Source organism: Gadus chalcogrammus, chromosome 16, assembly GCF_026213295.1.
Source record: "Gadus chalcogrammus isolate NIFS_2021 chromosome 16, NIFS_Gcha_1.0, whole genome shotgun sequence".
NCBI classification, from domain to species: domain Eukaryota; kingdom Metazoa; phylum Chordata; class Actinopteri; order Gadiformes; family Gadidae; genus Gadus; species Gadus chalcogrammus.
Genome location: NC_079427.1, coordinates 25004992 through 25022281, shown reverse-complemented (window position 1 = coordinate 25022281; position 17290 = coordinate 25004992). Strand labels below are relative to the sequence as shown.

The 17290-nt window shown below is 42.3% G+C and overlaps 1 protein-coding gene across 1 annotated transcript; it reads right to left on the bottom strand.

Moving 5' to 3' along the window:
• Window positions 1-570: 570 nt before the first annotated feature.
• Window positions 571-7390, bottom strand: LOC130405748 (retinol-binding protein 2-like). Its single transcript, XM_056610924.1, has 5 exons — window positions 7236-7390; window positions 5915-6093; window positions 4809-4910; window positions 2721-2775; window positions 571-2621 (listed from the first exon to the last, which is right to left on the bottom strand). Exons 1-5 carry the CDS (start codon window positions 7306-7308, stop codon window positions 2617-2619), a joined length of 414 nt encoding a protein of 137 aa, XP_056466899.1. The 5' UTR covers window positions 7309-7390; the 3' UTR covers window positions 571-2616.
• Between the last annotated feature and the right edge of the window lie 9900 nt (window positions 7391-17290).

The following is a 17290-nucleotide window of genomic DNA, read 5'->3' as shown; positions in this document are numbered from 1 at the left end:
GCTGGATCCTAAATAAGTAAAAAAAGAAAAAAGGATTTAGTGGCATCAAGCGGTGAGGTTGCAGACTGCAACCAACTAAACTGGGATTACACAATAACTAATACCAGTTTAAGAATGTTTTATTACATTTCTGCAGAGTTAATTCCACTAGATTCCACTATACTCTGCAAAATATACCTTTAATTAGTAAAGAGGATTTTTGGCCAAATTATTTTGGAAAGTATTTTGCTAAAACAAGATTTGCGTAAATCCATGATTATGTAAAGGTACCTTTATTTTTGATATGGTATAGTATAATTATAATAACTTGACTAATACGATAGATTGGGTACTTTACATTTGGCAGAACAACCCAAATTGGATCAACACATTTTATCTTATAACCAAGACTATTATAATAATAATAATAATAATAATAAATTAAATTTATATAGCGCTTAATATGGTACTCTAAGACGCTTATTATCCAATGAGGATATGATGAATATGTCTAGGCATTTAAACTTTTCAAGTATATGTTATTTCATGCATCAACTTTAATGCATATTAAGTAAAACCACCAAATACAGTTTAATACTTTTATTTAGTACTTTTATTACAATTTAATCAAAAGGGTTGTTATCAAACAATGACCATGGCTTCAGCACCAACAGAATTCCCTAATTCGTTAATCTGGGACATTTGGCCATACATCATCGTACCTTGCTTATCAATGTCCTTTCTTTGAACATTCTCTAACCTTTTGTCAGACACTGTCATCCATGTGTCATCCACATATATTTTTATTAAAAGAAGATAACATTATGGACCCTTCATGCCATGGGGGTAATCTGTCCCTGAACAAACCAAATCGATGCTTTGTCTATCTGAACCAAGCTGGAATCTCTCCCAGTGATACTGCCTTTGTGTAACCTTGGTTCCCAGGCCTGAGTACATACTGTTTGCACAGAACCGGATGAAGAGTCACGTCAGAAGAAGAGTCGTATTTTTCAACACTTATCACATTCATATGGCATATAAGGCAAGACGTTGATTATAATCCTTCTAAGGGTATAGTTACATTTTCCCACAATACTTGGATTTTTTTTTTTCCGGGCCCAAGCATAAGTCATTAATATTTTGGAGTTCAGTATTATGAGCACAAATTGTTTCTTTACACAAATCTACAGTTTGTTGTTGAATCAGAGTCAACATCAGTGTGTCAAAACATTTATTACAGCTATTTAAATAAAGGTTGCAACATTTAGCAAGGTCATCAAGCTGGATCTGCTGTCATCTCACTCAGTGCATATGCTCAATCGGATTGTAATAGGATTTTGCGTTCTGCGCATTCTTGTGATTTTTTCAGGGGGCGTGAGCTGAAAGTAGGAGACGATAGTCTTGTTGTTGACGCCGTTGTAAATGCCGATTTATTTAAAAAGGTGCGAAGAAAATGGAGGAAGCCGGGGTTGTGGCAAATGTATATACCCCGCCCCCCCAATGTATTCGGTGCAGGTGGAGGTACACACTACGCTTTGATTTCCCCCGGTCACCTAAGGCGGAATTGAAAGTACATGGTTGTACAAGGTTGTAAAGTAGTAACTTCGGGCTGAATCTGTCAAAATTGGTCAAAATAAATGTTTTTTATTTTAATGTTTCTGGAATTGGTATCCATTATTATAAATGTTATTTTCTTCTCTTCTTTTCTTCTGCTTTACTGCGTCTTTCATGCTTCTTCGTGTAGAGTCTGTAAACTTCATCTGTGGCCTGTTGCTTCAAATTTGGCCTCCAAATTCTGACCAACCTTTCCTTTTGTAAAGGTTGGTCAGGAGTATCCTATGCTAAAGGTGGGTTAAAGGTTGCATCGAGGCACCTTTCCTGAACATTTTTTTAATTCGAACAACCTTTTCCCGAAACTGACAGCTGTCTACCGAAAACATCTTTCTCAATTGTCCCTGAGTTTGTTGTTACAGGTGACGTAAAGAGGTCAGCTGTGGCTCTATTACATCTAGTTGAAATGTAGCCCCACTTATCCTACCAGGGTATGACATGCTTCGGCCAATGAATCGATTTTCTCACCATCATGTATACTCGGCCAATTGCAGTTGTCCGATAGAGGAGCATGGTCGAACTTTGGCTTTAATCTGATAAGTTTTGCATGTAAATGTACTGAGTGACCAAAAAAAAGGTGAGCTATTTCCTCTGACAGTTATACTTTGAGACTGCGTGAATGTTAAATGATGCCAACTTGCAAATGAGATTTAACAGAAATGGATACCGGAAGGAAATGGCTGGTACGTTCTCCTTTGCCTTAGATATAAGAAGGACAATTCTTTATTATAACAACAAAAATAACAATACAATTTAGAGTGCTCTTTACTTTAACCACAACATTCGAGCACTAATGTTTAGTTGATGTAATTGTTGTAGAACCACTTTACAAGTATGATTTAGCAGCTGAAAAAGCTCATGCATATGATATCTCCAAATGAATAGATATAAATACACAATGAATGATTTGTTTCTTCATCCCTTTGTGAGCATTCAACCCAAAGGCTCACATCCACAATAGGGTTGTAATTGATCAATCTGGTCTACGCAGCTCTCAGTGGAACCTTCGGAGGCCGCCCAGCTTTATTAGGCTGTGGAAACAATACATTGATAAATATTCATCAATAATGTAGAACTTCTAATAGTCAAACTATGTCTTTAATCAGATTAAGCTGTGCATGTAAACGTACTGATATGTTTCTTCTTAAACACTTGTTTGCAGACTTTATCCACAACATGGATTTCCTGAATGGGAAAGAAAGAACATCAAGCATCTAAAGTTGTTTTCCAAAAGTCTCATAATCGATGTTCACTCCTGCATCAAATAATGTTTTAAATTGACCAAACCAGAGAGTCAGTTTCGGCCAATAGTATCCGTCTGCGTCCTGCAAGACGGAGGCGTGACTTGTAGTAGGAGGCATGACTTGTAGTAGGAGGCGTGTCTAGAACTTTTCTAAATCGCGGAAGAGATCTGTATGTAGCAGTGGTGCGCAGGTACATAAATGACCACAACTTGGACCTCAAATATTAAGCCTTATATAAAAGAAATGCTCCCGACCCGCTCATTTAAAAATATGCTCTTGATTAGCTTAATCATAGCCTTACTGGCTTACGTGAAAGTGACATCCCTGAGACAAATGCATTTGCTTTTCTTACGGTTCTGGCGCTGTGTCGAGCGGCGGCCAGCGACATTTGCTCTCTCTTTTCCGCACTTTTAGCCATTTTTATTCTTTATTTTTATCGCTATTTAAAAAAAAAAAAATTCTTGTTAATCCACTTATTTTTACTTACCGACATGATCTTAACTTCATACTTCAAGGAAGAGCTCGCATAATGTGTGAACCTTGATTTACAATACTTTTTTTACCGCGAAAAGAGAAAGATCTCACGTGGACCGCAATTTAGAAAAGTACAAGACATACCTCCTCCTACTACAAGTTACGCCTCCTACAAGTAATGCCTACTACAAGTTACGCCTCCATCTTGCAGGACGCAGACAGACCCTACTCGTTTCGGCAGCCCCTCCTAAATAGGAAGGGGGCACATTTGAATATTACCTCCCACTTCCCCAGACCCCTCCAATCAGAGCATAGCATTATATAATAATATTATTATTATTATTATTATTATTGTATTATATTATATTATATAGATATAGGGTTAGGGTTAGGGTTAGCGATCATTGGTCAATGGGCAGCAGCTCATTTGCATTAAAGCTACAGACACCAGAAACAGCAGGGGAATAGCAGTAGGCAAGATTTTTTTTTCCTAAAAGCTATTTCCAGCAAACAACTTCAAAATCATGTTTTCTGGAACTCATGGGCCCAATCCCAAAGTGAGCCCTGAGGACTAAGGACTAAGGACTCACAAACTTAATTGATATTAGGTGCTAAGTGAGTGAGTGTGTGAGGCCACATGGGCTCAGATAGGTATATATAGGATTGGGACAGCACTTCACTAGAACACATGTTACCTTGACAACGTTTAAGACAAAGATGTTGCCGGTTTGGGAATTCTCATTTTGAAGTTTTTTATTTTATTTTGTAATTGCAATGAAAACAATCGGCTACAGCAATTTATTGATATCAGAAAATATAATTTTTACTTTTGAATACTTCAGTATAAAGGATGAATTGAATAATTTTGGTGATTATTGGCCTACACATACTAAGTCAGAACGGGCTACATTTGGCTGAATTATAAAAGGTATAAGTAGTAATATGAAGAGCCGTTTGGGAGCCAAAAGAGCAGGCTCTTGTTGGTGAGCTGATCCAAATGATCCGGCTCACTAAAAAAAGGCAGAAATTCCTATCTGGTCGCGCATTGACAGTAGCGTCGTCTTGTTGTTTACCTTCCTAATTTCCGGATTTCCCTATGGTCTCCGCGGTAAACGTCACAACGCTTTGAACTGTGGGTAATTCCCTTAGGTGAAGTCTGCACTGATGCGGACTCACGGAAAGGGCTCGGTAAGTGTGGACTCAAACCCTCGCGCCCTTTGGAATTCAACATTGGGACAGCCCTAAAGCCTTAATAATTTCGCAAGAACGCGCATCAAAGTCCTTGAGTCTGTGAGTCCGGGCATTGGGATTGGGCCATATACTATGTTTACTTGTTGGGAAAACCATAATATGTCTCCTTTAATGATGTTTCTGTTTTTTTATTATGCCATTGTGATTTAACATTTTTAAAGGGCCAACAACTGGCAGTCATTACAGGAAACTTCAGAAACTGATCTGAAATATATCTGTCTCTTTTTTCTGTCTTTCTCTATCTCTCACCAGGTGTAGCATATCGCCCTCGATCCAGTGTTTCCATCCACGGTTTTCCTTCTCTCCCTTCTGGACACATACCAGCTTGTCTCCATCCCAGCTCACCAGCGTCTGTACACAGACATGCACACACACGCACACACACACACACACACACATGCACACACACACACACACACACACACACACACACACACACACACACACACACACACACACACACACACACACACACACACACACACACACACACACACACACAAACACACGCAAATTCACACACACAAACGCATGCACACGCAGGCACATGCACACACGCACACGAGCACACACACAGAAACACACCCACACATTAAATCATTTTGGTGGTTAATAGCATCAGCCTTATAATTAGGTCTCGTTAAAACAAATGTTAAAATGTTTTGTGTGAAATAGGCCAAGTCATAAAGTTATTTAATCACGGTAATTAAGAACCTCACTTTGAATTAAAAGCCTCCTCAGTTAAGCCCCTACCACCACCCCACTATCTCCCTACCTGAATTTATGGTCACTTCTAATCAAATGTGATTCTAGACAATGCACACACTTCCGTTTATGGCATGACCTCTGATACACAGGCCACAGAGGGTGTTTGGATAAACTCTTTTTGGAGACCGTAGACGTGGTTGTAAACGTAATCACTGCCACGTTGTAAAACCTCAGTCTACACAGATGTTTTCTGTGCATTGCATACTGCATTGTATTGTCATTCTATGCATATAACCACAATTTGATGTTCTTCAGCAATCCTACACTTCACATTTTATAATATTTAATAATTGTATTCCCATTGTCCATATTCCCTACCATCCTTACTTTCATTGTACAGAATGACCCTGTGTGATACTACGCATCTGATTAGTAAAACTCTTTGACTTGGACTTTGGACCTCAATTTTTATACGTAGGCATCATCCAATTGATGTTCTGTTTGCTTAGGTGATGAGATCTTATCAAATGCATAAAACCTCAATATCAAGATCTGTAAAAGAGGGGACTCATTTAAACGCAGTGAATAGGTTAGTTCCCGTTGTGTACGGATGGTTTGCCTGGCTGTGTGTGGATAGGGGGAGCTACCTTGACTGTGCGGTTATCCAGGCCCTTGGTGTACTCGTCAAACTCCACCCCCACGGTGAAGTTCACCTCGTAGTTCCTGAAGGTGCTCTGGGTCATGGTCTCAAACACGTCTCCTTTCTGGACAATGATCTTGGTCTGCGTCAGGTGCGCAGCGATCTTCCTGGTGGCAAAGTCGATGTCTGACCAAAAAAACAACAAGCAACTCCCTTAAAAACAGACTTTAAAGTCATAATGTGTTTGTGTGTGTGAGTGTGCGTGCCATGGAGCTGTTTAAGCTGTGCTGTATCCACAACAGTGCTTTGCTGGTTTTGCTGACTGCCATGGATGACCCCGACTCAAACTAACACCCAGCACAGGCGGCCCTATATTATTATTCCTCTCATGCGTTCCAGTTGACAGATTAATTTACGCTTTAAAAATGACCTTGCTTCAAGTCAGAGCAGGCTCCAACTCCCTGCTTCGCCGCGTGAGAGCTGACAAAGAGAATCATATGCCCAGCCAATTTTGATATTCATTCCCCCATTTGCCCTAAAGTGAGAAAAAATCTATTTCCTTCCATGGCTCTTACGGACGAGGCCCTTTATTTATCCCGCCAAAATGATATTTTTGCACCATTTCCATAAAGACGCCATTCCCCCATTTCCACCTTGATGGAATTTATATGCGGTTGCCGAGGGTAGAGGCCCTTCAATATACAGTATTTCTTGTTCTCCTTTTTTGGGATGTGTGGGGGCATACTAAGGTGCTTTCATGAATTGCAGATAACGCCTGTGAATAATGAAAGAGCTTCCTGGTCTCTGATCAGTGACAGGCCCGAGGGGGAGAGCCCATGCCCCAGCCTCCGTTATTGCCTGATACCGGGTCAGAATCCGTCTTCCCTCTCCCCACAGATTGGAAGGATAGAATTGCAGAATAGAGGGAATCAATATTTATTTGCGGTGGTAATATGCGGCAGGCCGCTCAGAGCCGAGGTTAACCTAGCCTGACTGTTCCTCATTGAGCAGGCGATGCCGTTTAATCTCTCTCTCTCTTTCTCTCACTCTCTCTTTCTCCCCTCCAATGTCGAGTAAATGACATCTCTTTTTCTATCTCCCTCTTTCACACGCATGTCTTCACAGCACCCCTCTGGCGGTGTGCTAACCATACAGCCTCAGTTTTACATTAGCTTGCTTACACCAGCACTCCTATTCTCATGACTGTTGACCGCAAACCCAGACCTCTTCAGTATTTGATATCTTTCTCCGTCCCTCCTCCTCTTTCATCTGGCCTATGTCCCTGCCATTGTCCATTAGAAAGGGATTTGGGGAAAGAAGGAGCTTACCCATTGCCTTCATGACGTCTTCAAATTTGTCATTGCTCACCATCTCCCAGGTTCCATTGTAGTCTGCAGGCATTCTGGCGTCTGTGTGGTGCGTTACTGGACTACGGAAATGAGTTTCACACACTGAGAAAAATCCGGCCAAGGGTCCTACCCTTTATATGCTCGCTCTGTGTGTGGTTATATGTGTGTGTGTTTGAGCATAGTACAAAGGGCTGGGTTTTCCTGATAACTCACTCAGAAGAAAACTGTTAATGGGCGTCTGTGTGTGCAGTTCAGCTGTGCGCACGTATGATTATTAGTTATGCAAGAAGAAGAGCTCCTATGACTATTGCATGCAAGAGTATTGTGTGTGCGTGTGTGTGTGCGTTTGTGTGTGTGTTTGTGTGTGTGTGTGTGTGTACCTGCACTTGTACACCCTTTCTATTTCTTCCATTTGGGCATCTGCCATTCAATGTGCACTTAAGAGTTCCAACATCCTCTCAACCATCTGTGTCTCATTAATAATCGTTGTGCACGAGCATGGAGCTCTCCCTTCCTAAGGCCAGCCGTCCCTGTTTGACCCCGGCACGGAACATTGTAGACCCGTTTGTGTTGAAGCAGTTAAATTGTACAGTACAGCTGTTAGAATGTGGGTGTGCAATAACAATATTATAATCTCTTCTGAGCCCAAGGACAATGATCACCAGCCTTAAACTCAGTGCCTCTGCTTTCAAAATGACAAATACACAGATAAATACATAGGCGCACCTGCCAAAACCCACATGAACACACCACCACACAGGATTACCTAACCAAACACATACCTGGATACCACAAACTCTAGCTCAAAGTCGGGTTGTTTAATTGAAGATATATAGATTCATTGTTGTCTTGTGACAATTTGTTAAAATAACATTAATTTCTCTTCATTGGTGGTCTTGCCATTGATTAGTGTTGGCTGGGGGGCTGACAATACCATTCGTTATAATTACCTCCGATAATGTTTTGATGAATAATCATGTTGTCAATATTATATTATATATATATAGATATATAATATACATAGATATATATATATATTGTTGCTGTCAAGCGATTAAAATATTTAATTGTGATTAATCACATTAATGTCATAGTTAACTCACGATTGATCGCACATTTTTTTCTATTCTAAATATCCCTTGATTTCGTGATGCTAGCCTTTTAATGAGATCAGAGAGTGTTGAGAAGGACAGTAAGAAGAGAGACCCGCAGTGAATTCAACCCGGTCCACTTGACATCGGGTAGGTGCATGACAGTGGTAGGCCTACCGTCAAACTTCAATAGCCCAGGCTTTTATTTGTGACAATCACTGAACTTTCGAACAAAACTCTTGCTCAGCAACGATGGGAAATATTATAACATTTATTATTTAACCAGTATGAATATTCCTACCGTGCGTAGGCCTATACACATTAGGCTAGCGAATAAAGCCTACACACACACACACACACACACACACACACACACACACACACACACACACACACACACACACACACACACACACACACACACACACACACACACACACACACACACACACACGTGGCAGAGTGGTAATCGGGAGAGTCGGGAGAATTCGGGTCTGTCGGGCTGATTACTGCGGGATAACAATATTGTGTTTATAAAAGTTCCTTGCAGCGCTGTCCGGCAGCCTGAGATGTGCGCCCGCAACCTCTCACTCACTCAACAGACGCAACACTCACAAACTTTCAACAGTTTTGAACATTGAACTCTCTGCAGGCTCGAACAGAGTGACACAAACACACACACACTTTGAAGGAGTTTTTCACCCGCTCCGTATCCTTGGTTGCCCCTACAAGTTCGTGCGGAGTGCTTGTTGTTTTGTTTTTGGTGTAGATCCAGTGTGGTGTTGTAGTTTTTCTAACGTGACTAGTTGTTGACAGCAGGTGAAAAAACTACAACGTTAGCCAAGCCAAAAGAGCGTTAATCGTGAGATAAAAAAATTAACACCGTTAAAATTGGTTTGCTTTAACGCCGTTAATAACGCGTTAAACTGACAGCACTAATATATATATATGCCATATTATAAATATGGCAAATGCCCATCAAAAGTAAGCAGCACTGAATCAAATGTTTATGCATTTACTTAGTTTGTATGGCAAGCATCCAAGCGATAAGTATTAATTTCATAATGATTTGGAAAAACCCTTTTTGGTTCCTGCTCCTCTGAAACTGTAATCTGCAATTGATTGGAGAATATACTTGAGATGACTTTTAGCTACCTGTAATAATATTTTATCAAAAAACAACTATATATCTTATCAAATAAAAAAAAAGTCTTAATGTGTTCGTTGTCTCGTCCCTTCTCATTGTACAAAATCCAAATCCAAATATAGAGTTAATAAATCAATGTTGCAACTGCAGAGTACAAAAGGACAGCACTCATGTGATTATCATCACAGATATGTCCACACATGCTAGACTTTATCAGATGCCTACTATGAACCTCAGTGCCATTGATTGAACTTTGAGCTTTGTCAAGATTGCAAAGATGAATGCACTCTCTGAGGATAGCTTATATTGCTTTCAACGTTCTATAGGCTAAAACTTATATTGGCCCATGAACAGATATGGATCTTTTGAAGAGCAATATCATAACTGATTTGGTTATTTTTATTGTCATGGCTTTACTCAAAATGTAAGCTCAGCTGTTTTGACTCACTGATATTTATTAGATATTCTACACTAGATACTTATCATTGATGATTATTTTCTTAGAAAAGTGTGGTAGCCAGTCCACTGAGGTTTTTCTCTTTGACCTCTACCCAAAAAACAATGACCAGACCCACAGGGCAAAGCTCTTTGAATGTACAGAAACAAACAAACCAATGTGTTGGTACATTACAAAATTTACAGCGAGATGTACAGTTCCTATTTTCACCACACAGGGGCAGTGTTGTACCATTAAAAAGTTGTTTCTCACTGTGCACTTTCACTTTGTGCAAAACAAAATAACACACATTATGCTGTGATCAAAGCAGAGGTGACACACAGCCATCTGCTGATGTAAGACCATATTTGCTCCAGGTGTTTTTGTTCAGTATAGATTCATGGTGCTGTTAACTGAAGTTACAGAAGCAAGATAAATATATCCAGCCCCCTTCAAATATCCTGTGACATTTACACAAAAGAAAAGTCCCTGACTTGTGCATGTGTGAGCGGATGGCTAGTTTACATATGCAAATTAGGCTTGGGTTAGACTTAATAATACATGACACGATATAATTCCCGAGTCTCTCTCCTACACGGCAAATGGTGTTTCCTTTGCCTTCTAACCTTGAGCGTGTATCGACAAAAGTACGGAGAAGAAAGAAAGAGATGAAGAAAGAGCGAGGTCGGGCGGTTTAGAGACTGACTGTGTCTAAATTTTTCTATAGTTGATATATTAATATATAAAGTATAGTGACTGAAGGCGGGAAGGTTGCTGTTCTGGTGCAGCTGTGGTAACAGCTCAGTCACAGAACACCTCATAAAGACCCGGCCCTTAACCCACGGCGACACAGCGGTAACTAGGTCTGGCATGTTGTCGATCGGACGCTGCTTCTGCTACCTAGATACTGATGCAATGTTTCTTCCAGAAGTTTCATGCTATTACTAAGATGGTGCTCTGCAGTAGCTACTCAGCGACTACTATTTACAGAATGCATTGAGTTACCTGATACATACATTCATCACATTAAAATGTACTGCATACCGTTACAAATTCCTAGTCAGTTAGTGAGCAGAGAGCTGCAATGTTTACAGTAGTAACGATTGTTTTTTGAAGTGGTTGGAGAATGTATTCTCTTGTGCGGTGAGTATGTTTTTTATTATTGCTCTTTATACACAGAAAAGGAATTCTCTTTAACTTCATCTAAATCTATTGCTTCTGCCTGTTGGGAAGAAGAAGAAGAATAATAATATAGGAAGGAGGGGAGAATTGGGTATTTTCTGTTTATTTGTATTCTAGGCCTAAATTCATGTGTTTTATACAGGCTGCCTGACGTTTGCACATACTGCATGCTCAATCATTTTTATACCATATATGAGAGGAAGTGACTGGGTGGGTCCTTCCTTTTACATGCCTTTCATCAGTGTACCTTCATGGACCCTTGCTATCTACTGCTACTGAGTTTACCGTATTACTTTGTTCACGGAGACTAGAATGCAAATGGCAGGTCTTTCTGTATATTATTGTTTATGCTTCAATTTGCTGGTTGATAATCTCTGCCCAGCTGCGGATGTTTCGAATGAGTTGTGCCGTCACATGTTTTCCTCATGCCTGCACCTTGTGTTCAAACCATTCAACCCTTTAACAAGATTATGTTTTGCACCCGCACAATGCTCTCATCTGCCCCTTCCTCTTCCTCTCCACTCGAGCTATCGAACGTTCACCTTATCTGCGTAATTGCGGGAGACAAATGCTTGTGCAAAAGAAGCTTGTTGTGGTGGTCAACAAAGAGTTAGTGAATTAGCAATGTGTTTTCCCTGTCTTCCTATTGCCTCAGTGCCAGTAAAGGTGTCTTGCTGCGCTCGCTTTGAAGTCCCCGGGATAATTGAAAGGGCCTCGGTGTTCACGCACAATTGAATAGTCTTGCTTTCATCCTTGAACGCGAGATACGTGTTTTTTGACGCTAAAACATGCACAAGCACGTAGGAGAGGTCCATGCACAAATTACGTGACTTGTTCACGCTCTTTTACATGGGATTATAGTTCTCTGCAGAAAGGGGCTTTGCAATTGGCAGTCAATTTGAATTTGTGTGTTCCATACAGCCACGATGATAGGCTGTCCATCACAAAGCAAACAAAGAAAGCTGAATGGGTTGGTAGTTTGCAATCTTTTAGGTTATGGGTTGGTAGTTTGCAATCTTTTAGGTTAAAAGTAACTATTCAGTTACTTTTCAATGCTTGTTACAAAATATCTATACACTTAAAGTATTGCATCCAGGATTCAATCGACACTTGGAATCATACTGTCTAAAAATTTGGTAACATTTTGTGAGAGGACGTGATGTCAAAACTAATATCTGGTAAAGTAGATAACAAATTTAGTTTGGTTTTGTGTAAGTAGCATTACAAATATAATCAATCTCGCTTTTGTGTAGTTGCAATTCGTTATTGTTTTTTGTCATCAAGCCACACACTAGCAACAGCTTGCTGAGTTGCTGGTGTTGTCCCTGGTCCATGTTTAGCCTCACTCCCCCTACTGCACCTTCCACCATGCTCCCACACCCAAAAAAGCCCAAGTGCATTCTGTGAGTCAAGAAAAGTGACCACTCTTCCTGCTTAACATTTTCTTCATCATTTCCATGTCCCGCTCCACCCCGCCTCAGGAAGTTGTTACGGCAGGGGAAAAAAAAGACCTAACAAGAGAAGTTGACAATGTTAAATATTTTATGTTTTCCCTCTTGGAAATTCCGTGCAACCGGATTGAGATCTTCTTTTCTCTTCTTCAGCGGAAAAACATTAGCCAGTGTGGAACTGACTGGTGCATCCCGGAATGTTGTGCTTTTCTCTCTTCCTTTTTTTCCTGGTCCTCTCCACTCTGTTCAGAAATAGGCATGTATTCTAATGCATAATACATAAGGCCCTGCTTTGGAGCAAGGCCGGGAAGGCTTTTCCTGGGGGAGGGTTGAGATTTGCACTCCAGGGTTGGGAACCAACATTGCGGGGCCGGCAGGTGTGTGTGTGGGAGGGAGGGCTCATTGGAAGCACACGGTGGTGCGGGACACTGCAAGGTGGTCACTTGTACCCACAAGTGAAATCTTGCTTGTGCTTGCTGATTAGTGGCGCAAATACGCCTGAGTTTGGGTATTAACCTCATTAATTAAACCTTAACACTGCATGCATGCTTTTTCATCTGTTCCACCTCCTCCTCTTCCTCCTCCTCCTCCTCCTCTCCAAGGACCAACGGCACCAGATAATTCTGAACGAAGCCCTGAATGACCTTTGGCTCCTTAAGGCTGCCCTACATACACGTTATTAATTACCTGCGTGTCTTGAAAACAAAACTCCCAAAAATAACCAGCCTGTTTTGCAATTTGCCTATTTCACCAGTCCTCAGTGCATCACTGTTCCATGTGTGAAACAGTGTTGTGTACCTTTCAAGAGGAAATAGACATTTTGGGGCAGGCCAGTGTTATCGTGAAAGAGAAACAGAGAGAGAGAGAGAGAGCGAGAGAAAGAGACACCAACACAGATTGGGAGAGCGGGGGAAAGGGAGCAGTTGTTGAAACAGACTCTCATGTCCAGGCTCAGCGATCGCCAGCAGGAGCCGAGCCAAAGCATCTGGGCCGAGCCCGGGGTCCTTTCAGCACTCACCACCAGCCCCTCTAAGGCAGGAAGTAAGCAAGGACTTCCTGCTGTTCAGAAAGTTGCAGGGAGGGGAGAGGGGGGGTGTTAGTGTCCGTTTTGCCCTTCTTTCTTAGATGCCCCTTTTTGGACCAAATACATAAATGTAAATCTTTCATCAAAGGCAAAGGCAGATATTCAAATTTGTAAACGAGCGCAGCATCGGGTGCCTGGGGTGCAGTCGTGATTTGCTCCCTACATCTGAGGTACGCGTGTGGTTTCATGTCTTGGCAGGGAGGTAATGGATGCCCTCTTTTGATTCCCCCAGACAAAGCCCCCCAAAGTGTCTCTGTGCGTGCCTGCTTTCGGGGGTTTCGTGTGAATCCCAATCATGAATGCGTCTCTTTAGAGTAAGGTCAGGGAGAGGAGGATGGATTTCTTACTGCAGGCTCATGGCAGAAACGCCTTAGATGGCACTGCAATTACAATCATGATGCAGGGAAAAACCTGCCGTCTGAAAAAATCTTTTACGTATATACGGTATAGAACGTAACTAACCGTGTAACATTTACTTCTGAATCTGCCCCGACGAGCTCTTCCAGGCTAAAACCGGATGTTAAAAGACAATGGAATACAACGGGTAATGTTTTTTCTTATTCCCCGGGGGTGGTGGTGGGATGTTTGGGGTGGATGGCTGAGCCTATCAGCAATTTAGATGGGTAGAAAATGAGCAGTGGGCTGGAAAGGCCCATTTCCCCTCCCTAGTCCAAACCCCTCGTAAGACAATCCTCCTTATTGCCGGCGTCGTCGCGGCCATCAACTCATCACAGCTGCTTGTATATGCGGCGCGGTGCGCGGCTCGAAGGACCTGCCATGTTGTACTCGATAAGCAGCGCTATCCTCTCCTGTGTGACATAGGGAGGAGGGAGCTAATGGGGACCATCTTCGTGTACTGGAATGAGGGCATGGCTTCATCTCCTCCATTGCACGGGGCAGACTGCCTCCGTGGAGCGCACACAAAGCAGCGGTGATCGCTGGTCATCATGAGGTCAATGGCGAGCAGTCGCGTGTTAATGATTATTGACCGTAACGGTGTGTGTGTGTGTGTGTAGGTGGATCCATGGGGATGCGGTGTGCGGCGTTCATTGTTCACGCGTTAATTCCCACTCAAACCGGGGCTTATGGCATTAGCAGGTGTGCAGTAGAGTCGTTTCGGTCAAGATAATTTAATGTGTAAGTCATTTATTTGTTATTTTTTTCCTTTTGCATTAAGAGAATATTCCCCCCCAAATTTTTTTACAAAAGTGTGTGTTGAAACACTCGACTCTGCTGCTATTTCCAGTTTTTCTGTGCTCCATGTTTCCACTGAATCTCTGAGGCTCGTTATGGACCCTGTTGAATAATTAATCCTGATTCTATTTAAGATCGGGACAAGGACAAATTAAATGGGGACATGCTGGACAATATGCCCCCCCCCCCCCCCGCGCTGCTACACCATATTTTCCCTTCCCACCCTGATCGTATCACTCTTTCTCGGGACTAGTGCATTCCGTTATTCACCCCTTTCTCTCCTCATCGTATCTGTCTTTTTTTGGGTCTAGTGCAGTCCGTTATTCACCCCTTTCTCTCCTCATCGTATCACTCTTTATCGTGTCTAGTGCAGTCTGTTATTCACCCCTTTCTCTCCTGATCGTATCACTCATTATCGGGAATCGTATAGTCCGTTATTAACCCTTTTCTCTCCACCCCTCTCACCAAATCCAATGGCACTATGTCCTTACTTTTAGTTCTCAGTGCTATTTTAGGAAGAGGAATTCTTGCTGCAATCCGGTTGGAGTTTGGGTTGGGTAAAGGTTCTCTAGAAAAGAGGTGTTATCCCGTACGGATGCAGCCTCTTGTGGCCAGCGCAGCAGGCATTGATTTCATTTCTCTTGCTCCTGAATGTTCCTCTCATCTCATAACTGAATATATTATTGATGCATGACAACACAGGATCAAATGGTACAAATATTAGCCATAGCTGCGTTATGTGTATCTTTTTGCAGGTGTTTATTTGATTTGCAAGTCTTTTGCAGGTAGGGATGCCTTCCATTACCTAGCCATATGCACAAATCCAGTCCATTACTGGAATAACGTAAATGCATGCAAGGGAGGGGACTTAGCACATCATCTAGGCCTATTATTTGGATTTTGATCCAATCATGTTTCACCTTGGTTCAAGGCAGGTATTAAACGGCTTTTATTCGGAGGATGTATTGTTTTTCATTTGCCCGTTTAATGTCATCGTATACCACATTGTATCTAAGTGTGGACTTACAGGTGCAATCCTATAAACTGCAATCTAAGAGCCGAACTCGACGTTTGGCGCAGTTCTCAGCAACGTTTAATCAATTGTGGGCGGCATCACACACCTAGTCAAGCATGAGATGGTATAACTGCTCTCTGACTGTTTATATGGCATGACCCCAATTCTTTTATAGACCAATAACCGTAAAGCAATTCATTGTGCATAGCCATTATATAGCTTGTTTCCTTGCATAAGTCTACAGAGCTCGCTTGCTGAAAAAACCTTGAGCATCATTGGTTATTTGCAAGTGCAAGACATTGCAAAGTCTGATAAAAACAAATCTACACATAATCTCTGACTGCGGGTAGCAGAGCCCTTATACACCTCTCCCAGCTGACGCCCAGAATGTATCTCTCGCCACAGCGCGAGAGATATAATGATCGAGAAGATGAGTTTAATGAGTGACGTGCAATCTTCTCCTCTGGTCCCTATTTTAGCACCATTCGTCGTCACTGCCGCACCACACCGCCCTTATCATCAAGACGTAGAGATAGAGCCTGGCGAAGCAGATGATGTCCAGCAGTACTGCTCCCCAAGGTGGATTCTCTGTGCAGCACACAGAAGATCCATACCAAGCCTGCTCGGCCTCTCTCTGTTCAGGCTCTGCTGGTTCCGGCGCCTAATGAAGATGTCCCTTAGGGGAGAGAAGACCCCCACACCTCTCCGTCACAGGCCCTGCAGTTAGGATGTCAGAGGGGAACTGTCCTCTGCACGTACAAATGCATGTTGGGAATAGGCGAGACTGGTTCCATTCAATTAGGGCCCTCAGTCAGACAACGGGCTCCACTATTCTGTGTTCGGAGAGATGGGTGCATGTATGTGCGTGCGGTGTGGCTGTGTGCCTGTGTGGGTTTTTCCCGCCTCTTTCTTTGCTACCATTTGATCAGGCCCTCTATAGATGGAGCTCTCTGTGCCTCCGTGAACCATGTCAGCTTTCACTACCTGCTCTACCTGCTCCGCTGTCAGAGTGATTAGCACAGCCGCTGCTAGGGACTACACTACCCAGCGGCCTTGGCTCCCCAGTGACTCGACCTGATTGGCTCCCGACTCATGGGAGCGAAAAAGAAAACCATGGGAACAATCTCTCTCTCTGCCTGCAGTCGATGATGCTCCCTAAATTCTCCACGACAAACAGCTGAAAGATTTAAATGAAAGATGTTATCCCTCAACAAAACAAGAGAGAAAGACAGAGTGAGAGAGAGAGAGAGCGAGAGAGCGAGAGAGCGAGAGCGAGAGCGAGAGCGAGAGCGAGAGAGAGAGAGAGAGAGAGAGAGGATCTGGATGTGATTTCTCTTGGACCTTCGTACCTTGTATCTTGTATCATGACGTGTCATCTGTTTATCCGAGTTTACCAGCCTGCCGGTGCCTACCAGATAACATCTATATGTGATA

Excerpts from the sequence above, each read along its gene's own strand:
- LOC130405748 (XM_056610924.1), bottom strand. The coding sequence starts at position 7,308 with ATGCCTGCAGACTACAATGGAACCTGGGAGATGGTGAGCAATGACAAA. Across the intron at positions 6,094-7,235 it reads AGACGTCATGAAGGCAATGG|ACATCGACTTTGCCACCAGG; the intron begins GTAAGCTCCTTC and ends TTTTTTGGTCAG. Across the intron at positions 4,911-5,914 it reads TGGATAACCGCACAGTCAAG|ACGCTGGTGAGCTGGGATGG; the intron begins GTAGCTCCCCCT and ends GTCTGTGTACAG.